Source organism: Cydia fagiglandana, chromosome 22 (assembly GCF_963556715.1).
Source record: "Cydia fagiglandana chromosome 22, ilCydFagi1.1, whole genome shotgun sequence".
In the NCBI taxonomy this organism is placed as follows: Eukaryota; Metazoa; Arthropoda; class Insecta; order Lepidoptera; family Tortricidae; genus Cydia; species Cydia fagiglandana.
This window is the reverse complement of record NC_085953.1, coordinates 1,641,905-1,668,275: the sequence shown is the minus strand read 5'-3', so window position 1 is coordinate 1,668,275 and position 26,371 is coordinate 1,641,905. Positions and strand designations below refer to the sequence as shown.

At 39.3% G+C, this 26,371-nt stretch overlaps 1 protein-coding gene across 1 annotated transcript in view; it reads left to right on the top strand.

Annotated features, from left to right (window-relative positions):
- The window catches only part of LOC134675583 (paired box protein Pax-5-like), a 118,635-nt gene that overhangs the window by 25,507 nt on the left and 66,757 nt on the right, over positions 1-26,371 (top strand). Inside the window, exon 3 of the mRNA XM_063533885.1 lies at positions 16,114-16,279. Coding sequence (XP_063389955.1) covers positions 16,114-16,279 — 166 coding nt within the window. The remainder of the gene's footprint in view (positions 1-16,113; positions 16,280-26,371) is intronic.

Sequence of the window (26,371 nt, the reverse complement as noted above, 5' to 3'; positions counted from 1 at the left end):
ACCGACAAGATATTGTAGAAATTAAAAAGTGGCATCGTAGTGTCGTTCCGTTTTCTTGGATTGATTTTAAAGGGACGACATTACGATGTTGCCACTTTTTAATTTCTACAATTTCTTGTCGGTCTATAAGTACTAAATACACATCAGTAAGTAGGTAGGTACATAGGTCAGGATAGATCTGGCATCATTTATGTCAAGTTAGCAACACTGACAATGCAAAGCCTCCTTAATTCTTTTTATTACTGTCGGTACAAAAATGTGTCCCATACCTCTTATATCAGAGAATAAAGAACTATGGGGACATATTTTTGAGTAAGTTGTATGCACCCATATTTTTAAACTTGACTGTACCTACTCTTTTGTCTTTATTTGTTCCGACAACTACCTATTGTATATTTTAATGCCCATACCGATTACGTAGTCGTATGAGGTCATGTTTTACACTTTTTGCCCTATTGTTGTGCCTTATGGTTACAAGTAACGGCTGAGTACTGTCATTAGATGGTAAGTGGGGCTGTCATCTTTGCGTAGGCATGTCGCGGCTCACGTGAAGAGTTAGGTAGTAAGAGTAGGTACAGTCACTTGCAATAATATGTTACTCTTCGAAGGCCGCAAAAATATGTGACACGCTCTTACGGCTCTACAAATAAGATCGTGTCAGATATTTTTGCGGCCTTCGTTGTGTAATATTTTATTGCAGGTGACTGTACCTATTTGGAGGACGCGCGTCTTTTTCGAATAAACTAATGCTACCTACCCAGCTAGTTTTTGTTTGACAAACACGATAAATATTTTTTTTATCAGGTTTGTCAAACAAAATGTGCACTCAGATACCTCAGATGATTTTCTACATCAACTGATGAATTGTGAGGTAATTGCGTAGGGTTACCAGATACAAATTTAGAATTTCCTGACAAAATTCCTGATTTCCGAATATTTTTCATGACATTCATAATTTTTGACGACGACGACGGCGTTTTATTACTTTTTTACTTGTGTTAATTTATTATTTGTATAAATTTTAGTAAAAAAAACAGTACCTTATTAAAAAGTCTATCAATTCAAAAAAATCCTGACATTTTCGTGTTTCGTCCCCATTCTTGACAAAAGGCCAAAATTCCTGACATGTTAGGAAAATTCCTGTCATCTGGTAACCCTAGTATTACATCTCTGCAATCTTATACCTAGGTACGATATTCATGAATTCGATAATCTAACCCTAACGAGATAGAGCAACAAGATGTTTAAACCTAGAACTCGATCCCTTATGCTAACTTCCTTGATCAAATATCAAATATCAAATATCAAATATCAACATTTATTCAGCAAATAGGCCACAAGGGCACTTTTACACGTCAACATTGAATTTACATAAAAGCAAAAATAATAACATCAACAATTTTATAAATTAAAACTAACAATTCAATCTAACATATTACAATTACTAAGAGATGTATATGGTCTCTTAATGTCGAATTACATACAAAATACAGATAAAAAAACACACACAAAAAAAAAATCTATAATATTTAGAGGTGTAAATGTCTCTAGGTGTCAGAACTATAAGATTATATAGTTTATCAAGTTATCCTTAGAGATGTATAGGGTCTCCAAGAGTCAATATCCTGTATAATTAATACATTCATTCAAAGAAAAGAAACATACGAGAACAGAATGAGGCGTCTCACTGTAATTAATTAATAAAAGTTACTAAGTATAATAGCTCGTGTTAGCTTAACAGACCAGTCTCCACAAACAGCACCCGTTCACGAGTATGACGCGTATCTCAGCCATCGCCTCCCTCAACCTTCATTCGGGAAAGTGGCGACCCGATCAACAACGCCACCGTAAGCAAAGACTTTTAAGCGAGCATGACATGTTCAAGCTACCGGCCTATATTAATATTAAAATAGTAATAACATGTAGCTGTAAGACACGGCATTTTGTGCTCATATGTTACATAAAAAGACAGAAATATAGCTTCACATAATTACTACCTCCATTTTGAGATAATTTATACCTCCATTTTCACCAGGATTCGAAAGAAAATTTGTTTAAGCTTCTTTTCTTGTTTCTCGTTCCCTCATTGCTGAAGATAGCGACAACACGTAATTGGTCTCAACTATGTATGGTCAGAAGCCATGTGGACTGCACGAGATGTTATCACAGGACCTTCAACATTCCGAGGACCAGATAATGGGCCCGATTCGGATTTTGAAATAGATATCTACATATTAGATATCTTGTAGACACCACCAAGATACGATAACAATATGTTTAAGATCTAACCTGTCAAATTTGACATTTGCGCGATTCTGGAGATACTTTTGAACGATTTCCACAGGATATGACTTAGAGATCCAATTCACATCTAATAGATATCTTACTCTATCTAACGTAAAAGTGACATTGGTTACCCGAATTGCGTTGCAAAAGAGAACTAGTTGATATCTAAACTATAACGTATCTAGAATGGATCTAGTACGTGTCGTCTCTTGTGAATATCTTGAAGTTCGAATACAGCAGAATGTCATTCTTTTATTATTTTCCGTGATGAAATAGCAATTTGGACGCTTTTAAAGTAAGTTGCAAATTATAATAGGAAGCTAAGAACAGAATGCATTCCATATATTATGAATTATTTGGAACTAGACAAGGTTGTTAAGATTATTCTAGAAAATCACTTGCTATTGGAGTAGGTACAAACAAATCATTACTTTTTTGTGCTTGCTACTAGATAATCACAGTGACAGACTTTGTTATGTGTCACATTAAAACGAACATCATTAAATTCTGATTAAGGAAACCAACAAAATATACGCCGCAGCGAATGAGTCAACGGTCATAGATCACAAATTATACCTACAGCGAACAATAGGCTTACCTAAGCTTACATACATACATACATACGTACAAATGACACAAGACGCCGCGCCTACTATAGAAGTGAATGACATCAACACTACAAACTTAAAAAATCATCCATCCACAGCTAAGCAACCTTAACAGAATGGAACAGAACACAGACTCGTATAAACTTTGAATTTTAACCGCAAATGGAACGCGGTTGAAACACGACACACATGTAAGCTAATCGTCTCATATATCACCACGCACACATGGAAGCTTATTATGCTGTATACGCGGACGTTCCACGCACACATGGGATGGTCGTCGCTGATTGGTCGGTTAGGGTGCGCGTGAGTATCTTGATCTGCGTTTTGAAACGAGTTCGGGAGCTAATTGTAAGATTTTAGAAAGGTGGTCCGGTTTCGTTTTGTAACTAACCAGTTGGTTGCGTTCGATTCTGGGCTGTTTTGCATGTTATGTAAGTTTTCAGGGTGAGTTTTTATATCTTTCAGTTTTTGTTTGCTAATTAAGCAATTAGGTTTTGTTGCAAATAATTAATGGCTCCTATTTCTTTGTGACTTTGTTGGTATGTCTAATAGGTAATTTTATGTATGTATGTAGGCAGGTTCTAGCTTTTTAAGGCCCGGTTCTGATTTTAATTTCTTCTTTCTTCTAGACATAAACTGAATATTGTTAGTGTAATAATACCAAGCAAATAGAATTAAAAAAAACAATTCAATCTCTAAAGTATGACTCACACTAGACCGGACCGGGCCCGGGCCGAGGCGTCCGACATGTCATTTTCTATGACGGCTGATCGGTGATCACGTGGTGCTTCCCATAGAAAACGAAGCGCCGGAAGCTCCGACCCGGCCCCGGCCCGGTCTACCGTGAGTCATCCTTAAAGCTTTACTTCTTCACCAAACCAAAATAATATAATTATGTACGTAGTACCTACTTACCTACGTACCTAGTTGTTGAATGTTGACTCAAAATTCACATAAAACGTAAGCTAAAGCAAAGACATAGTATATGGGCCCGATTCGGATTTGGAAATAGACATCTATTAGATATCTTTTAGACATCACCAAGATCCGATAACGATATGTTTAAGATCTCACACCTGTCAAATTTGACATTTGCGTGATTCTGGAGATACCTACTCTTGAACTCTTGAACGATTTCCACAGGATATGACTTAGAGATTCAATTCACATCTAATAGATATCTTACTCTATCTAAAGTAAAAGTGACATTGGTTGCCCGAATTGCGCTGCAAAAGAGAACTAGTTGATATCTAAACTATAACGTATCTAGAATGGATCTAGTACGTGTCGTCTCTTGTGAATATCTTGAAGTTCGAATACGGCAGTAGTAGTCAAATAAAACAAAGACTACATATGTAGATACATGCCTATTATAATATGTTAGGTACAGTGATAAAAACAAGCTAACAGAACAAAAAACAATAAAACCTCAGCTTTATTTGGAATCCAAGATGGCGGACAATGACGGCGGGCTCACATCCGGCCGCGTATGGTAATGCCGGCTTCCTCGTACCCTTTATTTAATGTGGCTACAATATGAGAGAGTTTTGTAATTTTTCCTGTTTTTGTTGAGTTGTGGACACGAAATTTTGGCATTTTATTATGGGCCCGGTTCGGATTTTGAAATAGATATCTACATGGTGTGTCTGACCATGGGGCTTAAAATCCAGGGCTTGATTTTACTCGCTTAACTGAGCTACTTTTACTATGGGACCAACCCTCAAATCGGGGATTTTTTTTGGCTTTTCCATAGAAAACGTCGACATCTCTGATCAGCCAAAATGTATGAAAAAGCAAAAAAAATATTCGGGACATCGGGGTTGGTGCCATAGTAAAAGTAGCTCAGTTTAGCGAGTAGAATCAAGCCCTGGATCTAAAGCCCCATGGTCAGACACACACTGTATTAGATATCTTTTAGACATGACCAAGATACGATAACGATATGTTTAAGATCTAACCTGTCAAATTTGACATTAGCGCGATTCTGGAGATACCTACTCTTGAACGATTTCCACAGGATATGACTTCCTTCTAATACGTGTCATCTCTTGTGAATATTTTGAAGTTCGAATACGGCAGTAAGTCTGGAGGATGTTTTGTATGTGGTTTTCCTCTAACAGTGAGAAAACTTAATTAATTACAAGCATTCTCATCATTTACATACATAAAATAAATATACTTTCGATGTTCCAGAAAAACCAACAAAACTTTAAAACAATGATCTATAGATCTTCCCATGGCCCAAGGACGCGCGCGCAGCCATCGAGACAGTTTTAGGGTTCCGTACCCAAAGGGTAAAAACGGGACCGTATTACTAACGGCGCGTTTCGGGAAATGAATAAGAGATTCACTAGATATTAAATAGTAAAGATATGTGACGTTCCTCGGCAACAGGTACCTTATGGCGGCTGGCGCTTACGCTATTATTGACGCCGCTTCAATATTCAGCCGGGGAAATGGCACCTTTTGCCGTGGAAAGTCACATATCTTTACTATTTCATATCTAATGAATCTCTAATTCATTTCCTGAATCGCGCCGTAAGACTCCGCTGTTCGTCTGTCTGTCTGTCTTTCTGTCACCAGGCTATATCTCATGAACCGGGATAGCTAAACACTTGAAATTTTCACACATTATGTATTTCTGTTGCCGTTATAACAACAAATACTAAAAACAGAATAAAATAAACATTTAAGCGGGGCTCCCATACAACAAACGTGATTTTTTTGCCGTTATTTGCGTAATGGTACGGAACCCTTCGTGCGCGAGTCCGACTCGCACTTGGCCGGTTTGTATACCCCCTAATTAGCAGGATATGGTATATGGCCTGTCTGCATATAGCTTTATGATGGTGTTATTGATATGGGAGTGTGAGTCATGTGGAACAATGGAATAGGTCGATGTAGAAAAGAATTTTAGACATTCTAGGAAATAATTATTATTATTTCCTTAAAATTATTTATTGTGAACTAAGTAGTAATTATAGGAATTCAAATACATAATAAATAGGTAGCCAAATAAATGATTATGTTACGGAAAATATGTGACGTTCCACGGCAAAAGGTACCTTATGGCGGCTGGCGCTTACGTCGCATAGCGCCGCAATAATTTAGGAGCGGCCAACCGCCATAAGGTACCTTTACGCGTGGGACGTCACACATAGGCACATTTCTTTAAGCTTTATGTATTGTCGCAAGATTACGTAAATGTTGTAATTGCTGGAGGTAATTGTTCGCCTCCAACAATGTCTTTTAGTGTCAAAAATTATCACCAATAAATATAATATCTTATCATTATAAATCACAGGTATTATAACATATTTTCAAATTTAAGTAGGTACTCCCCTCTCTTCCTTGAGAGAGGCGAGGCCTTTGCCCAGCAGTGGGACACAAAATAGCCTCTTCTCCTTCTTCCTCGCGTTATCCCGGCATTCCGCCACGGCTCATGGGAGCCTGGGATCCGCTTGACAACTAATTCCATGATTTGACGTAGGCACTAGTTTTACGAAAGCGACTGCCATCCTGACCTTCCAACCCAGAGGGTAAACTAGGCCTTATTGGGATTAGTCCGGTTTCCTCACGATGTTTTCCTTCACCGAAAAGCGACTGGTAAATATCAAATGATATTTCGTACATAAGTTCCGAAAAACTCATTGGTACGAGCCGGGGTTTGAACCCGCGACCTCTAGATTGCAAGTCGCACGCTCTTACCACTAGGCCACCAGCGATATAAAAAAAAGGTAGGTATACTTACTATAAAAAATACATAAACTGAATTACAATCAATTTTCTCACACCAATTACCACTAGGTATTAATGCTTTACTTTATAATTAAGGTTAATTTATTATCTTTATACTATTTTTCAATGATAAAACTGATTCACAAATTATGTGTATTTAAAACTGTTATCAGTTTCATAATAGGCTAAAGTAGGCCTAGATCTGAAAGTATCATTACCAAAAACATTATTGTATACGTATACATTATGTATCATGTCCCCCAGCAATGTTAAATTGTTGTACACTCATAAATACCGATGGCGCAGGAAATGCCCATTTCCTGGCGGGACTTTTAATTTCCACTCGTTAACGTGATTGCTACGGGATGTCACAGATTTGGGGAAATATCTCATTAGAAAAAGTTTATTAAAGTGTCATTCTATGGAACTTTCTAACTATGTAAACAAACCGCCATATTGGAACTGTCAAAAAAACTGTTTGATAGTTTTGTATACCTTTACTTTATTTCGTAACAAATCATTAATTTCATTTTTTAATGTACTTATTAACAATGTTATAAAGTGATCTACATAATCGTTTTTTTTTTAACTTTTGTTGTTTGAATTAAACAAGAATTTAATCTAATAATTATATTTTATAATCAAAATTTAATGATAAAATAATAATTTTACAATGTAGTTATTAGACAACGCTCACTTAAAAAAAAACTAAATTACTTTAAATAAAAACTAAGTTTAAAAAATATAACAGAATCAATTTTCAAGTGAGTTTTATTGATTTCGATAAAAAGTTAAATTCTCACGTGGTTCAACTCGGACTGCACCAAAATGCATATCACGCGTATTCGGGAAAGGAAACGAGATAATCACAAGATCTAGAAACGATATAGAGATCAACTAGATTTACATTAGATATCGACTAGATGTGACTTTTTTTTTTAATATTGAAAACATTTATTGATAATCACATAGTCCAACATATTACAGCCACACAATAGTCATTACACTAGATTATATAAAACTAATATATAAATAGGTACATATATCTACAACTAGTCCAAAAAATACAATAACTAAAACAATATTAGGTACTTAATCTAACCTCCATCACTTATCATAAAACTAATACACAACTTGTATTGATGTGACTTGGATATCTAAGTCATAACTTGTCGAAATCGTTCAAGAGGACCTCCAGAATCGCGGAAACGTCAAATTTGACATATCTATCTTGTCGAAATCGTTCAAGAGGACCTCCTGAATCGCGGAAACGTCAAATTTGACATATCTATCTTACAAATATCTTTAAATTATCCATATCGTAACTTGTTGAGGTCTAGTAGAGATCTAATCCCACCAAAAACATAAATGTAAAAAAGGAGAGCCAAGTTCAATACAAAAATTATGCTTGGCTGTGGGGCTCGCCGCAAAAAGAATGGAGATCTAAATGAGTGCCACTGCCAAGTTCTATGCAAAATCCAAATATGTATTTATAGGAACAAAATAACATTATAAACAAGTATTAAACTCTATTTCTTTGCTTTATTGGATACCTATAACAATTGCTGTTATTTAAAAAAATGTGAGATCTTAAAGTAGGTTAGATTTAACTTGGCCAGTTTTCATTATATCAATCATTTTATATATATTGTAATTCTGATAAAACCTGGCCAAGCCAAATCTAACCTACTTTAAGATCTCACATTTTTTTAAATAACAGCAATTGTTATAGGTATCCAATAAAGCAAAGAAATAGAGTTTAATACTTGTTTATAATGTTATTTTGTTCCTATAAATACATATTTGGATTTTGCATAGAACTTGGCAGTGGCACTCATTTAGATCTCCATTCTTTTTGCGGCGAGCCCCACAGCCAAGCATAATTTTTGTATTGAACTTGGCTCTCCTTTTTTACATTTATGTTTTTGGTGGGATATCAATACTTTTTGTAAAGAAAACTAGGCAGGTATTGAGATTTAATGTTTTTTCTTGTGTTTCCGCTGTATGGTTTTTACTTCTGTTCTTTGTATAATTATGTGGTGCCGCGCGCCGCCGACGACACACCGTTGGCCGGTTATTTAGAGCGTATTACAAGTTTTTTGTATGGGGACACCACTTATTTTTTGACTAAACTTTATTTTGATATAGCAAATATAATAATACATACATTGGGGTAGTTTCAAATATCTGCTTGTAACGGTTCCAACGCTACAATAAAAAATATTTTTTTGTATGGGGACCCCCCCTATTTTTTTTTATTTTTAGATTTTTTCCTACGCTTACACACAATAACAGAGCTGGATTCCAAATTTGAACCTTCTAGGTCATCTGGAAGTAGGTTAGGTTTAGGTACTTATATGTCAGTCCCAATAAAAAATGGTTTTTTTGTATGGGGACCCCCCCTATTTTTAAACTTTATTTTATTTTTAGATTTTTTCCTACGGTTACACACAATAACCGAGCTGGATTCCAAATTTCATCCTTCTAGGTCATCTGGAAGTAGGTTAGGTTTAGGTACTTATATGTCAGTCCCAATAAAAAGTGGTTTTTTTGTATGGGGACCCCCCCTATTTTTTAACTTTATTTTATTTTTAGATTTTTTCCTACGGTTACACACAATAACCAAGCTGGATTCCAAATTTCATCCTTCTAGGTCATCTGGAAGTAGGTTAGGTTTAGGTACTATAAGTCATAAGTCAGTCTTAAAATTTACGACTTTTGACCTTCATACCTTTATAACCGTTTGAGCTAGCTTCATGAAATTTGGGCTTCTAGATATCCTTATGGATATAATTAAACACACGTAGTTTTATGTGTTTACGTCAAAGATGTTTTGAGTTATAGAAGGGTCAAAAGTGGCACCAAGTGGTTCGTGTAATATTACACTCGGCGCTGGCTAGCCAGTTCCTTTGCTTGAACTTGGCTTGACACGCTGCCGCGTGTCTAGATACATTTTTAGAATCGAGCCGTATGTTTATATAGGAATTCCTACAGATTCACAATAATCGGGACCCGAACCCCAGGTCACTAGTCCTGAAATCAAGGTCGGACATGCGCCAGCGCACACCCTCGCTAACATTAATAATTAACGAGCTTCACCTGTGCACGATGTATGTGCACGGTGTATATTCCCAATGTCCAGTGAATATAGATACGAGTACGCGTTGAAATTTGTTGAATAAGTTTATAATGACGTCGTAGGTTTCTAAAAAATAGTCAAGTCTCTAGGAAGTTTAAAAGAACTCTTAAGTTTCCAAAACCCCTAGTTTTCTTTTTTAACTAGTACTTTTAATATTATATATTATAAAACTAAACACCTAGTTAGAATTAATATTTAAAATACGTAACCTTAATGTAGAGAACTATAAAAACTGTACTTGTTCACAATTTCCTGAAAATCAGCTGAGAAAAGATACTCGCGATTAGCCAAACAGATAATATTTTTATATCATAAATACTCACGAAATAATTTTTGACCAAACTAAAACGGAGGCGATTCGCTTGCACTTCGCGCACGCTTGGTCAATCAGAGCGCACTTAATGGCTCCTCTACACGATGGGCCAACACCGGCCACGCCAAGGGACGCATTTATGCGTTAGAGGGAGCAAGTGATATTGCCATCTCATTCTACCGCATGGCTGCGTCCCTTGGAGTGGCCGGCGTTGGCCCATCGCGTAGAGGAGCCATAACACTGGTCAGTTGGGTTAGTTAGACTCTCCACCACTTTTTAAGCATAATGAATAACACAACATGCCGACACATCCCGACTGAATATTCGAAGCATTGTCGGTATTTTTATGAGGGGGCTATCACTTTGATTCAGCTCTAACCAGTCATTTCCTGCTTTAACCTGGGGTGTGCATTACATAGCATATAAATTGTCGTTTATTTTATCAGTGGTAGAATAATTGTTTTAAGTGTAGAGGAAAAAAAAACTGTCAAAACTTATGTTAAAAGTTTTGATACAAACTTTAATCATCGATGGTACTTTCCTTTGCGCCACTTGCGCCATCCCATTAACCCGGGGTTAACCGGTTAAACTAGGAGTTACCATGGTTACCAGTACAATTTGACACTAGGTTAACGGTTTAACAGGTTAACCCCGGGTTAGTGGGATGGTGGAAGTAGGGCAAGCAGTGAGCTACATTTCATAGAATGTAAGGCCGGTAGGTAGTAGGTACTTTTATTTATTCTGTGGTAAGGCGTCACTGTAAACCTTGTCTGAGGTGTGTAGGGGCCCGATTCGGATTTTGAAATAGACATCTATTAGATATCTTTTAGACATCACCAAGATACGATAACGAGATGCTTAAGATCTAACCTGTCAAATTTGACATTTGCGCGATTCTGGAGATACTCTTGAACGATTTCCACTGGATATGACTTAGAGATCCAATTCACATCTAATAGATATCTTACTCTATCTAACGTAAAAGTGATATTGGTTGCCCGAATTGCGCTGCAAAAGAGAACTAGTTAATATCTAAGCTATAACGTATCTAGAATGGATCTAGTACGTGTTGTCTCTTGCTGTGAATATCTTGAAGTTCGAATACGACAGTAGGTAAAAGAGCGTGTCAAGATAATAGTGAACACCTTGCCCGCTTAGCAACTTCTGCTGCTCACTGTACGGTACGATAAATTTACAAAACCCTCAGAAAACCGCCATAACTCAACAAATTACAAAAAACAAGGAAAAGGAACTAGCGGACACCTGCCGAGACCGGAAGTCAAGAGGGTTTCCCGCGTATTTCAGGCTTCCGGTCGGCCATCTTGCTCTCCATTACTGTTAATTACCCCCCGACGAGGAGTTAGTTTTGGGGGATATTTTTAGAAGTACTTTGGGCAGGTAAAATGATAAAGGAAAGCTTGGGGGAACGCAACCATGAGATGTTTTTCTCGCATTAATACTCGAGTCCGTTCCAGGTATGTCATTTTATTTTACAAAAAATATAAAAATGCATTGTTTTAGTGAAAAAATCATGGGTGAGGTATATCAATTCTTCTTCTTTTTCCATGCGTTACGAGGGTTGCCTTTTATATTTCGGGATTTGAAATTATTAACGACTTTATACTAACAAAAATGGCTTTATTGTTTTTAAAAATATTCTCCTTTGAGGTCTACGTATTTTTTCATTGGATAAACCAATTTTTAAAGCAGTTCAACCACTCCGAAGAGGATACCTCTAAAACGGGCGTTTTGAACGCATCGACCGCTGCTTCAGGTGTCAAAAAACGCTAACCGCGCAGTTTGTCCTTGATGTGCGGGACCAAAAATAAATCATTAGGGGCCAAATCAGGACTATACGGCGGGTAACTCATTAAATCGATATTTTGAGCTTTTAAAAAGGCGGATGTTTGTGCCGACTGGTGGGGGCTCGCATTATCGTGGAGTAGTATAATCCGTCTGCGGTGATTGGCTTCCCTGACCTTTTCAATCACCTCTGGCAAACAAATGGTTGTATACCATTTAGAATGAACTGTTCTACGTTTTTCTAAAGAAAAGGTTGCGATATGCCCAGTTTTTCCAAAAAAACAGGCAATCATTTGTTTTGCAGTACTTCGTGCACGAACCACTTTTGTTGGATTTGGTTCAACTTGAAAGACCCACACCGTTGACTGCTGTTAATTTTCCGGTTCACACGACTAGATCCACGATTCGTCACCTGTGACAATATCATACACATGTTTTGAAGCCCCGCCGCTGTATTTTTTTAGCATATCTTTGCATCAATCCACCCGAGCCTGTTTTTGAGCACCGGTCAAATTATGTGGTATCCATCACGAACAAACTTTCTTGACTGCTAAATGTTCATGCAATATTGTTTGTATGCTGGTCCCAGTAATGCCCAAGGACGCCTCAATCTCTCGATATGTCATATGACGGTCTTGCAATAATAATTCACACACAGAGTCAATGTTTTCCGGAACAACCACTGATTTTGGACGACCTTTGCGAAACTCGTCCACAAGCGAACTACGGCCACGAACAAACTCTGCAAACCAACGGTAAATACTCGTCCTTGATGGTGCTTCATCTTCAAAAGTAAAAAAAAGTTCATCTATGCACTGTTGTTGACTGAGGCCGTGTCGAATTTCGCGAGTCAATTCCGTGGTAACCGATGCGATATTTTTTCAAATGACAATTAAAAACAAAACACGGTCGAGTCATAACTTTTTTCTCTTCATATTGCCGCCAAAATGTTTAAATTACACGTTTATAACCTCAGTTGGCAGATGGCAGCACTAGTTTATTCAAATCCCGAAATATAAAAGGCAGCCTATGTATCCCGACATTTTTATGGCATATACGGCGGGGTGAGGTATACAAATTATTTACTGTTATTTAAATACAATAAATCTGTAAAATTGATAACGGCGTCTTAATTTATTCTAATTTCAATTGCGCTTGATAATGATAAAGAATAAGCAAAGGATTCGACTTAAGCGCTAAGTCTCGTAAAAACAATTTTACTTACTGGCCTATTCGGATTTCGAGATAATCACAAGATCTTGAGGCGATTTAGAGATCAACTAGATCTACATTAGATATCGACTAGATGTGACTTGGATATCTAAGTCATAACTTGTCGAAATCGTTCTAGAGGACCTCCAGAATCGCGGAAACGTCAAATTTGACATATCTATTTCACAAATATTTTTAAATTATCCGTATCGTAACTTGTCAAAGTCTAGTAGAAATCTAATTCATTTTCCGAATCGAGCCGTTAGTTATTGACTCAAAAGACGTGTGTACATATGTAGGTACCAATACTAAATATGACCACTAGACAATATTCAAAATGATCTTCATCTGACACTCGCAGCTATCGGTCATATCGACCGGGCGCGCTGTGCTCCGCTGCGCCCGGTTCACGGCCGCTACACTGTTCTAACCGGTGACAATCCCTAGTCTTGATATTTTAAACGTGAAATCAGGTAACGCTGCCTCTAAGCGACGCTGCTGCTAAGGATACCTCTTCATGTTTAAACCAATAAACTGATTGAGATTAAATTTGCCATGGAGATAGTTAACGGCCCGGGGATGGACATAGGATAGCTTTTATCAATTATCATCCCACACGCAGTCGAGGCAAAGGTTTTTGGTGCCACTAGCACATAATCTGCTCATTATATATCCATAAAGCTAAAATAAATATACATATTTATATGAAATCCAACATGCATCAATGTGACGTTCCCACATATGACGTGTACCTATATACAACTGAACATATATCCAAAGTTCAGATGACAACTGCAACCGCATTACTTACAGTTCTGCTATGTACTGGGACATCCCTGCAGTGCAGTGGCGTTTATCCCCGCTGTGACTGTCAATTTCCCTAAAATTAGCGACGTTCGCCGCCGCGTTACTGCCGCGATTGTGACGTTCAATACGTTACACATTTTACCAAGGAAATTGACAGATACTTGCAGCTTTCGCGTCAAGGCCGCACTCAGTAATGTCACGACAAGGGCTGATTTAGACGGCGCGCGAACTCGCATGCAATTTTTGTTACATTGCGGAAAGTCCAATTCAGCCGACCGAACAAAAACCGCAATGTGATAGAACTCACATGCAGTTTTTCGCATCGTGTAAACTCTAAATGACCCCTTGCAGCTGCAGTTACCATACGGACGTCACGTTTAGATATGTGGTTCATCTCACCCCGCTTGCTATCGGTCATCCTATCGACCGGTCACGCTGCGGTCTGCTGCGCCCGGTTCACGGCCGCTACTTTAACCGGGTAATTATCTAGAATCCGGATAAGTTCGATTGTGACGGACAGTTAACGGGTTATTACTGGGCGTCTAGTTTCTTTGTTTTTTTTTTATTAAAAAAATGGGAAAGGATCATCAAGAGTCCAAGTGTGTACAAAATAGATTTTACAGACACCATACGTATTATCCTAAGGTTACTTGTTGTGTAGGGTAACTTCGAAAATTGAATAATTTAAAGAATAGCAAACTAGACTAAACTAGTAGCACTTTCTACTTTAACAACAATTAGCAAGATGCATTGATAAGCGTTGTTACTATTCGTACAAGCGTAACTACTAGCGAAAGTGTTGCTAAAGTTATGAAATGCATTTAGTTTTATACATATTTACGATTTTTAAAGTTATCCCGCCTTCGAAGTCACCCCAATGCGTCGGACAGGACCGCATAATAGACAACTGCATACTGCGATCAAACATGTAAAATAATTATAATATAAAATCCACTACGAAGGCTATATTCACCCTAGCACGACACTCTCAAAGCCGGCAGCATTAAAACTATGATTACTTGTTGTATAACAGACAACTGAATACTGCGACCAAACGTAAAATAATTACAATACAGTATGTATGAGAACGAAAGGCAGTGAATGAGACCCATTAATGTTTAGATCATACTGAGCAACTTTTACTATAGGACCAACCCCCAAAACGCGGAAAAAAATTGGATGTTGAAATTTCCTATGGGAGAATCAATTTTTTTCCGCGTTTTCGGGGTAGATCTCATAGTAAAAGTTGCTCAGTATGACCTAAACATTAATGGGTCTCTTTCTTTGCCTTTCGTTGTTATACATACTGTATAATATGCTCTCCGAAGGCTATATTCACCGTAGCACGATACCCTCAAAGCCGGCAGCGTTCCAAGACACGCCGCGCGCAGGGCGTGACGACATCGATCCGGCCCCGCCCGCCAATCGATGCCACTGTTTTCATTTTTAGATAGGCAATGATGATATTGATGAATGAGATATCTAATGAGTATAGATATTCAATCGTCTTTAGGGTTTTGATAACACGACCTATCCTATCCTATCACATTTTATCCTTCTCAGTTCCAAGATGCTACAGTTCTGTTTTTTAATTTAAAATCATTTTAGTACTTATTGAATAAACTTTATGTATTGTATACAGATCTATAACTATAACGAATAATTGAGACAGTTTTGGCTGCGGGGAAAATGTGGCTGGCCTTCATATTGGGGCCTGTTTACAAATTAAGTAGGTAGTATTTATTGCGAGTTAATATATTTAGGTACATTTGCCACTAAACGCAAATGTAGGAATTCGCACTAAACACTAATCAGGGTGTAAACAGGCCCCACTCTGAAGGCCAACCACAGTGACCCGTATGCCACACATTATTAATTCCCTGATTTTTTTCTATATTTTTCATTTGAACGAATCACTACTATGTATATGTACATATAATAACTAATAATAAGTATAGGTATTTTTCCCAATAGATTATTAGAAATTCTTAACATACTCAAACCTATGGCAAGTCGCCAAGTGATAATTCGATTAATTGAAACTGTGCGAAATACCAATGAATTTTAGTAAATTCAACGTCTGTTTGCCAACTAAATAATCTGAAATAAATTGATGGAAAGTTAACGAAAAAAAATGGTTTTAAACACCAGTGGTCACGTTAAAATTTAACTGAGTTTTATTAAATTTATTTTTTCATCCACAGGTCACGGCGGAGTAAATCAACTAGGCGGCGTATTCGTCAACGGCCGACCTCTACCCGACGTCGTCCGGCAAAGGATAGTCGAGCTAGCCCACAGCGGCGTACGGCCCTGCGACATCAGTAGGCAACTGAGAGTGTCGCATGGCTGTGTGTCGAAGATACTATCTAGGTGAGTCTCAAAAAATTGTCGATCACTACCCGGCGTCGTCCGGCATAGGATAGTCGAGCTAGCCCACAGCGGCGTACGGCCCTGCGACATTAGTAGGCAACTGAGAGTGTCGCACGGCTGTGTGTCGAAGATACTATCTAGGTGAGTCTCAAATAATTGTCGATCACTACCCGACGTCGTCCGGCAAAGGATAGTCGAGCTAGCCCACAGCGGCGTACGGCCCTGCGACATTAGTAGGCAACTGAGAGTGTCGCACGGCTGTGTGTCGAAGATACTATCTAGGTGAGTCTCAAATAATTGTCGATCACTACCCGACGTCGTCCGGCAAAGGATAAGTAGTCGAGCTAGCCCACAGCGGCGTACGGCTCTGCGACATCAGTAGGCAACTGAGAGTGTCGCACGGCTGTGTGTCGAAGATACTATCTAGGTGAGTCAGATGTTGTGTTATGAATGAGAAACTTAGCTTAGAGCCCACGGTGGCGTACGACCCTGCGACATTAGGTAGGCAACTGAGTATGTCGCGCGGATGTGTGTCGAAGATACTATCTAGGTCAGTTGTATTTATAGTCTATGTATATAGGTTTTTTAACTCTCTTTGTCGCGAGACAAAGAATAGCAGATCTGGTTTGGCCCACAGCGATTTATGACTCTGTGACCTTATCATAGTCTGTGACATATTAATTTCATTTTAACTCTTAGTCATGCAAGATTTTCAGTTTGTCAGCGATTTTAATAAATATCCATGCAGAAAATCATAAACTGTCACAGAAAATAGCTGACAGTAAAAGACCAAAAATTACGCAAATCTGTAGCATCTCCAAAACAAAAGAGACGCGCAATTCAAATAAATTATTATAATCACGAGAGATAGTCATCGCAATCGCTAAAACTGTAACATCCAAAATAAAATCTTATGGCATTGCTTAAGAGTTCAATATGACTTGCAGGCAATAAGCTTTTTAGTTTATCTATTTTGAAAACCAAAATAGAACGATGCATTTTAAAGAGTCTTCGCCACATTGCAATAGGGTTAGTTTTTGCTTGATTTTAAAGCAATAGTATAATGGGTCGTATATACTTAGAGGCTCGTATGGTATAAAGGTAAATGACATAAGTGCGCACGCCGCACGCGCCGTCTCGGTCTCTGCGCATGCGTGAACTGCTCAGAAACAAAACGTAACAAGTACATGTAAATTGCATACATTTTGTGGCCTTTTAAGTTAAGTTGGTAGGAAGTAGGCTAGGATGGGAGAGAATTGAGAAAAACTGTGCTTACCGGGGCTCTATTGTGTGTAAAACAATTGGTGCTGTACTGGCTTTTGCAGACGAGTTTTTAAAGTAGAAAGAAATATCAAACAATATAAATATGTTATACTTAATATTTCTAACATACGTAAGTTATCGTTCGCACAAATATTTTGTAATTTGATTGACAATTTGTTGTTTGTAGAAGTCGGCGGCCGATCGTAAAATCAGGCATTTCGTAATGTTCCTGTGTAATGTTTTGACAATAGTCACATTAAACCAATATATACCCTGTCTTATGTACAATAAAGTGTTTACATACATACATATAGGTAGGATAGGTTCGTTAGGTTGCTTCATATGCCCGAAGAGCAAACTGCCCAGAAACAGAAGCCCCGCGTAGCGGGGCTCCGTCGACTCAGGGAACGGGTCAAAGATTTTCACGCTTCACGATATGCCTAGGAATTTCACGATATTCCTGATCTTACGATCGGCCGCTGACATCGACACCACAAGAATCTAAATTTTACCTATAGCAAATATCACTACCTACGTACACTTTATAAAACAAAGTCCCCCGCCGCGTCTGTCTGTTTGTTTGTATATTCGCGATAGACTCAAAAAAATACTGAACGGATTTTCATACGGTTTTCACCTATCAAAGAGTGATTCTTGAGGAAGGTTTAAGTGTATTTGTTAATCCGTGCGAAACCGGGGCAGGTCGCTAGAATAAATGTTTTGCTTCGGAGAATTTGAAAGATTTGTTGTGTATGTATGTAGTTCATCGAAAGGCTAAAACTTTTCGAGTCTTTGACGATTGTTTCATTTTTAACTATGTACCTACATCATCATCATCATCATTCTAGCCTTCAGACGTCCACTGCTGAGCATAGGCCTCTCTTCGTGTACGCCACTTATCCCGGTCCTGGGCTAGTCTCATCCAAAAGTTATGTACCTACATAATCTCGTAAGTCCCGCGTACTCGTACAAGTACAAATTAAATTCGAGTTTTGAACTCTTATAGACATAAAAAATAAAAAGCAGTGGTGGCCGAGTGGATATGACGCCCGACTTTCAATCCGGAGGTCGCGGGTTCAAATCCCGGCTCGTACCAATGAGTTTTTCGGAACTTATGTACGAAATATCATTTGATATTTACCACTAGCTTCTCGGTGAAGGAAAACATCGTGAGGAAACCTGCATACATCTGCGAAGAAATTCAAAGGTGTATGTGAAGTCCCCAATCCGCATTGGGCTAGCGTGGGGACTATAGCCCAAGCCCTCTCGCGCATGAGAGGAGGCCTGTGCTCAGCAGTGGGACGTATATAGGCTGAAATGATGATGATGATGATAGACATAAAAGAAAGTTCCAAATTCAAAACTGCAAAAATTGACTTGGGTCTTACGAGGATTATACAAGGAGTTCTTGAAGGTAATACCTACATATTAAAATAACTACAGTTATAAAATAGCCCAACATCCCAACAATGCTCATTACTCGATAAATTTCTTCTCATTAAGGCTTGAGCTCCTGCGGTCGTTTAAAGCGCGAGCTAAGTACTGTCTGACCGCAGCCTTAAACTCTACCAGTGAACATAACTACATGTAAAACACAATCAATTGTGTACCTTATCGTATGAACTTAAGGTATATAGTTGAATGATATGTTAAGGCGAGTTATGGGTTTTAGTTTTTAAAGTGAGGAGATTTGTAGGTAGCTTTAAACAGTGGTAAATGAAGGAGAAATTAGGTTGTGGAGTAAAAAGGCGGTTAAATTAATAGAAGACATATTTTTGTATTCAAAAGTATGAATTTAGTTAGCAACAACTTCAAGCATTCATTAACCTCCGAGACCCAGTAGCAATTGTTTTGTTTTTGAAATTGGGACCCTCAGTTACACAATAAAAGTTCAAAATAGATTTTGAAATATGTACAAAAAATTGTACGCAGGGACTTAGGAGGTTAAGACAATACTTTAGTTTTAAACTTAACCAAATTACATGTATATACAGATTATTTAATCGACTGCATCAAAATGGGTTCAGCCAAGTATTGTATACGATTTTTCGAGACATAAGATTTTTTTGTTTCGGCGTTTCATAAATACATACGAAAAAAAACTTAGGTACTTACAAATAATTACATAAATAAGTAGGTATGCGCGATACTAAATATGGGCCCTGTGTTATATGTATAAGATTACTAATAATTTAATTTACAACGTACTGTCAAGTGCAAAAATATGGGTTAATGTATCCAATTGTAATTTATTGTGTAATAGATTAAAGCTAAGTATGTACAGCACATTAAGTTCATTAATAACTTATATAACTAAAATCTTACCTAACACATCATACTTAAAAATACGAGTATGGGCCCGATTCGGATTTTGAAATAGACATCTATTAGACATCATCAAGATACGATAACGATATGTTTAAGATCTAACCTCTCAAAATTGACATTTGCGCGATTCTGGAGATACTCTTGAACGATTTCCACAGGATATGACTTAGAGATCTAGTTCACATCTAATAGATATCTTACTCTATCTAACGTAAAAGTGACATTGGTTGCCCGAATTGCGCTGCAAAAGAGAACTACTTGATATCTTATCTAGAATCTAGATTTCTGAATGGATCTATTACGTGTCGTCTCTTGTGAATATCTTGAAGTTCGAATAGGGGAGAGCGGGTTTAAACGTGCCGATTTTCATAAAATACAAATTTGATATATGAAAACAGTGTGAATAAGGTATGTGGGTTGCGCTATATTAAATAATGATTATTTGCGTTTCTGAGTAGCGTTATTATTTTGTGCATCGTTAAACAGTTTTTATACCAGATTTTTTTTTATGAGATAGGTCGGAACGGAACAACTAACCCCGCTATGGGGCGGGTTGTTCCGTTGCTAAAATTTATAACTTATCCGTCAAATATTTAAATATCAGTTCACACACCCTAAACGAGTATTTTGCAGTTCGTCGAAATATATGATAATTTGTTGTGTACTATCAACAGATAGTAAAAAAAATCCAAAGCAAAAATGTGATTATCCGTGGGGTTCGTTGTGCCCTCGTTTTTGATTTATTTTCCATAACTACTATTCTACTAGAATGGAAGCAACGAAAACGGCTCCTGCAACCGCATAGTGGTCTGACTTTTCGCGACAAACATCATACGAATCGTTCCATGGTTTACTTGCGTTCCTATACCCATCGGATCAACTTACCCCGCTCTCCCCTACGGCAGTATGTCTCATAGCTCTTATGTCAGCGAATCCAGAACAATGGTACATATATATTTGTGAGTAAATTATACTCGTATGCCCCCAAATTTTTAGGGTTCCGTACCCAAAGGGTAAAACGGAACCCTATTACTAAGACTCTGCTGTCCGTCCGTCTGCCACCAGGCTGTATCTCACGAACCATGATAGACTAGCTAGACAGTTGAAATTTTCACAGATGATGTATTTCTGTTGCCGCTATAACAAAAAATACTAAAAACAGAATAAAATAAAGATTTAAGTGGGGCTCCCATACAGCAAACGTGATTTTTACAGTTGACTGTACCAGTTTCAATAACATATTAGAAAAAAATACAAAATATACAACTGATTATGAAAGTAAATTGCGGCGCCGGAAAAGAGTTTCCAACTAAATGCTCGCGTTTTAACGTGAAACTTTCTTTTATTGCCACTTTGTAGATATTAAAGAAAAATTATAGTTACGAAACATCCGGTTGATTTCTATTAAAATCATCACTTTTGTTGCTAAGTTTAATAAAATTTATAAGACAGTATATATCTCCCGGATATATAGGACCCGGGTATGTCCTTAAACTACGTCCAGGACCCGGGTATGTCCTTAAACTACGTCCAAGACCACCGGTGGACGGGCAGCAGCGTCCCTCAAATTCGGTGTACTCGACTGCGATCGCCAACCCGCCTGCCAAGCGTGGCGATTATGGCATTCACCCCCCATCATGATGAGCACAATAAAACCACGGCCCCGAGGTTCCGGCGACCCCCGGTGCTCTGGCTATGGTAGCGGTCAGGGCATTAGCGGGGTCAGGGGTGCTAAGAATCTCCGGCAAAGATCCGGCTACCCGCCCCGACGACGACTGGCCCTGGTAACACACAACATACGCACTATGAGGACTGACGAAAAGATCTGCGAGCTGGAAGAGGAACTGAGCAGGTTACACTGGGACATTGTAGGGTTATGCGAAGTCCGTAGAGAGGGGGAGGACACGACAACCCTGAAGTCTGGTAACTTGCTCTACCACCGGGAGGGCGACCAACAGTCCCAAGGTGGTGTCGGGTTTCTCGTTCACAAGTCCCTCGTAAACAACATAATAACCATCGACAGTGTGTCGAGCAGGGTGGTATACCTAATACTCAGAATATCCAAAAGATATTCGCTGAAGGTCATTCAGGTATACGCACCGACCTCGTCACACTCCGATGATGAAGTAGAAGCTATGTATGAGGACGTAAGGAGGGCCATACATACTTCTAAAACCTACTTTACTGTTGTTATGGGGGACTTCAACGCAAAGTTGGGCAAGAGAAGCGGGGATGAGTTGAGAGTGGGGCAATTTGGGTATGGGCAACGGAACCCTAGGGGTCAGAGGCTGGCCGACTTTCTGGAGAGAGAGGAACTCTTCATGATGAACTCTTTCTTCCAGAAGCCGCCTCACAGGAAATGGACCTGGATGAGTCCTGACGGTTCCACGAGAAACGAGATAGACTTCATCATGACCGACAAGAAACGGATATTCAGTGATGTCTCTGTGATCAACAGGGTAAAGACCGGTAGTGATCACCGAATCGTAAGAGGCACATTGATTATCAATATTAAACTTGAAAGGTCCAGCCTGATGAAGTCTACGCTCCGACCTACTCGGGCCCATGTTCAAAACCCCGAAAGCTTTCAACTCGAGCTCTCTAACCGCTTTGCTTGCCTAGAGAACTTGGCTTCAGTGGACGAAATCAACGACGGGCTAGTGGAAACTGTCCACACAGTAGGGTCTAAGTTTTTTAGACCCCGCCGTAAAGATAGACCTCAGAAATTGACCGAGCAAACCTTAAACCTCATGGCTGAACGACGCTTGCTACAGTTGCAGTCTCCCGATGACGCGGAGTCATATAGGCAGCTCAATAGACGTATATCTAAGTCCTTGCGACATGATCTGCGTCTCTTTAATACTAACCGTATTAAAGAGACTATTGCGCGAAACCAAGGCTCCAAAGTGTTCGCAAAGGACAAGTCTATTGGGCAAAGCCAGCTGACAAAGTTGAAACGGGAAGATGGCAGCATAGCGTCGAGCAAAGCGGAGGTTTTAGGTGAGATCGAGAGGTTCTATGGACAGTTATACACTTCGATCGCAAAGCCCGTTGACAGCTTGGTAGGAGATCCAAGAGCCAAGCTGTCCCGACATTATACCGAAGATATCCCGGACATCAGTCTGTACGAGATTAGGATGGCCCTGAAGCAGCTTAAGAACAACAAGGCGCCGGGCAAAGACGGAATCACTTCAGAGCTTCTGAGAGCGGGTGGAACACCGGTACTTAAAGTCCTCCAGAAGCTCTTTAATTCCGTCTTGTCCGAGGGCATAACGCCTGAAACATGGAATAGAGGCGAGGTGGTGCTGTTCTTCAAAAAAGGTGATAACAACCTATTGAAGAACTACAGACCCATCACGCTTCTGAGCCATGTCTATAAGCTGTTTTCAAGGGTCATCACGAACCGTCTCGAGCACAGACTTGATGACTTCCAGCCTCCCGAACAAGCCGGTTTCCGAAAAGGCTATAGTACCATAGACCACATCCATACGCTGCGGCAAGTTATACAGAAGACCGAAGAGTTTAACTTGCCATTATGCTTAGCGTTTGTGGACTATGAGAAAGCCTTCGATTCGGTGGAAACATGGGCGGTGCTTGAGTCTCTTCAGCGATGCCATATTGACTATCGGTACATCGAAGTGTTGAAGTGTTTGTATAGTAACGCCACCATGTCGGTCCGAGTACAGGAGCAGAGCACGAGGGCGATTCCATTGCGAAGAGGCGTAAGGCAGGGAGACGTTATCTCTCCGAAACTGTTTACTGCCGTAATGGAAGACGCCTTCAAGCTCCTGGAATGGGAAGGACTTGGCATCAACATCAACGGCGAATACATTACTCACCTTCGGTTTGCCGACGATATCGTAGTCATGGCAAAGTCGATGGAGGAACTCAGCATGATGCTCGATGACCTCAACCGAGTTTCACAACGGGTGGGCTTGAAAATGAACATGGACAAGACGAAACTTATGTCAAATGCCAATGTTGTGCCCATCCCAGTCTCTGTTGGGAACTCGGTACTCGAAGTTGTTGACTCGTACATCTACCTAGGACAAGTAGTCCAATTAGGTAGGTCCAACTTCGAGAAAGAGGTCAACCGCCGAATCCAACTCGGTTGGGCAGCGTTCGGGAAACTACGTAATGTCTTTTCGTCCGACATACCTCAGTGCCTCAAGACGAAAGTCTTTAATCAATGTGTGCTACCAGTGATGACTTACGGCTCCGAAACGTGGTCTTTCACTATCGGCCTCATCTCAAAACTCAAAGTCGCTCAACGAGCTATGGAGAGGGCTATGCTCGGAGTTTCTCTACGTGATCGAATCAGAAATGAGGAGATCCGTAGACGAACTAAAGTCACCGACATAGCCCACCGGATTAGCAAGCTGAAGTGGCAATGGGCAGGCCACATTGCACGCAGAGAAGATGGCCGATGGGGTCGAAAAGTGCTCGAGTGGAGACCACGGACTAGCAAGCGCAGCGTAGGACGTCCACCCACAAGATGGACAGACGATCTTGTTAAGGTCGCCGGAAGACGCTGGATGCGGGTCGCTTCCAACCGGCACGTATGGAGGTCCAAGGGGGAGGCCTATGTTCAGCAGTGGACGTCTTATGGCTGAGATGATGATGATGATGATGATATATCTCCGCTCCGCCTTTAAATAAATCCGCAAATATGAAGCAAATTATATCAAACATTGATAAAAACCATAAACAAGTAATTGATATGTATTTCTTGCACTAATATAGCAGCCATAGCAGGTCATAAGAGAGACAACAGCGTTTCGTTCCGTTTTCTGCTAACGATCGGAGCCTAGCCAAGGGTTAGTTGTTCCGAAATACTATTCTTGAATATTATCTCAAATCCATAAGATCAACACATTGAAAACACCCCACAAATGAAGCGTAATCGCTCACTGATCGAATGATAATTTGAATATAACTGACCGAATGATATGAATGGAATGGAAGCGAGGGTCAGTAGAACTGGCTATTGTTTGATTTAAATTGAAAACTGACCGGTAGGGGTGGGAGTGTCGATAGGAAGTTAACTTTCATCGTAGTTTTTACAAAGAATTCATTAAATGAGTACCGTAAAATGGGGTGAGTAGGGTCAAAACTGAAATTCAAACCTCGATAACATTTTATTTTTACATATGTAAACTGAATGGTGTATATAATAATAAGTGTTCCGAACGTTTGTATTTTAGTTTTTATTTTATTTTGGGTAGTTCCATTTCATAACTTTGACGATATAGAGGAAAACCCACCTCACCCCGTAGTGCCTCGTATACAAAGGTGATTTTGGAAGATTGTTGGATCGATTTTTATTTATTATGCGTATACTATAGCTCCATTTTAAATTGGAATACATTACCTATTTTTGTAGCAGTAGCCTTAAAATCCCTTCTCATCCCGTTCTCAAACCTTCTCTCCCCATTCATAACCCACCTCTCCCCGCGAAACCTACTCACCCCGTTTTACGGTACAATGAAAAAAGTATGATCCATCGAGCACACATTAGCGACAAAAGGGACTGATAAATATCAAATGATATTTCGTACATAAGTTCCGAAAAACTCATTGGTACGAGGCGGGGTTTGAAACCGCGACCTCCGGATTGAAACTCGCACGCTCTTACCGCTAGGCCACCAGCGCTTCATTTAATCAATATTTAAAAAGTCCAAAAACAATAAAGAAATCCAAGGTATTTATTCAGTATCGTTGAAAAGGTAGATAAATTGAAAATACATCCAAGTCAATGCCCATCCCTACCCCGCTGGGAGTGAATGGGCATTCAATTTATTCCCGATCGTTGTTTGACTGTTCCCCGTCCGTTGCTGTCTTCATTATGCTGTTATTTATAGAAGAGTCATCCTGGATTACTTTTGTTTGCTTGGCGATGCAATTAGCAGACAGATAGGTTACCTATTATTAGCAATGCACCAAGGAGAAGTTTCCAAAGTTGCGAAATTTTCCATATGGAATGTTCTCAGAACTTAAATTTTACGAACCATAAAAAACCGGGCAAGTGCGAGTCGGACTCGCGCACGAAGGGTTCCGTACCATAATGCAAAAAAAAAAACCAAAAAAAACCAAAATGAAAACGGTCACCCATCCAAGTACTGACCCCTCCCGACGTTGCTTAACTTTGGTCAAAAATCACGTTTGTTGTATGGGAGCCCCATTTAAATCTTTATTTTATTCTGTTTTTAGTATTTGTTGATATAGCGGCAACAGAAATACATCATCTGTGAAAATTTCAACTGTCTAGCTATCACGGTTCGTGAGATACAGCCTGGTGACAGACGGACGGACGGACGGACGGACAGCGAAGTCTTAGTAATAGGGTCCCGTTTTACCCTTTGGGTACGGAACCCTAAAAATTATTCAGAAAGTCGCTGGACACCGCCGTTATCAATTATTTTAACTGACCGTCTTATTTACGAATTTATTAAAGTAATACTAATAGTACCTTTTTAGGGTTCCGTACCCAAAGGGTAAAAC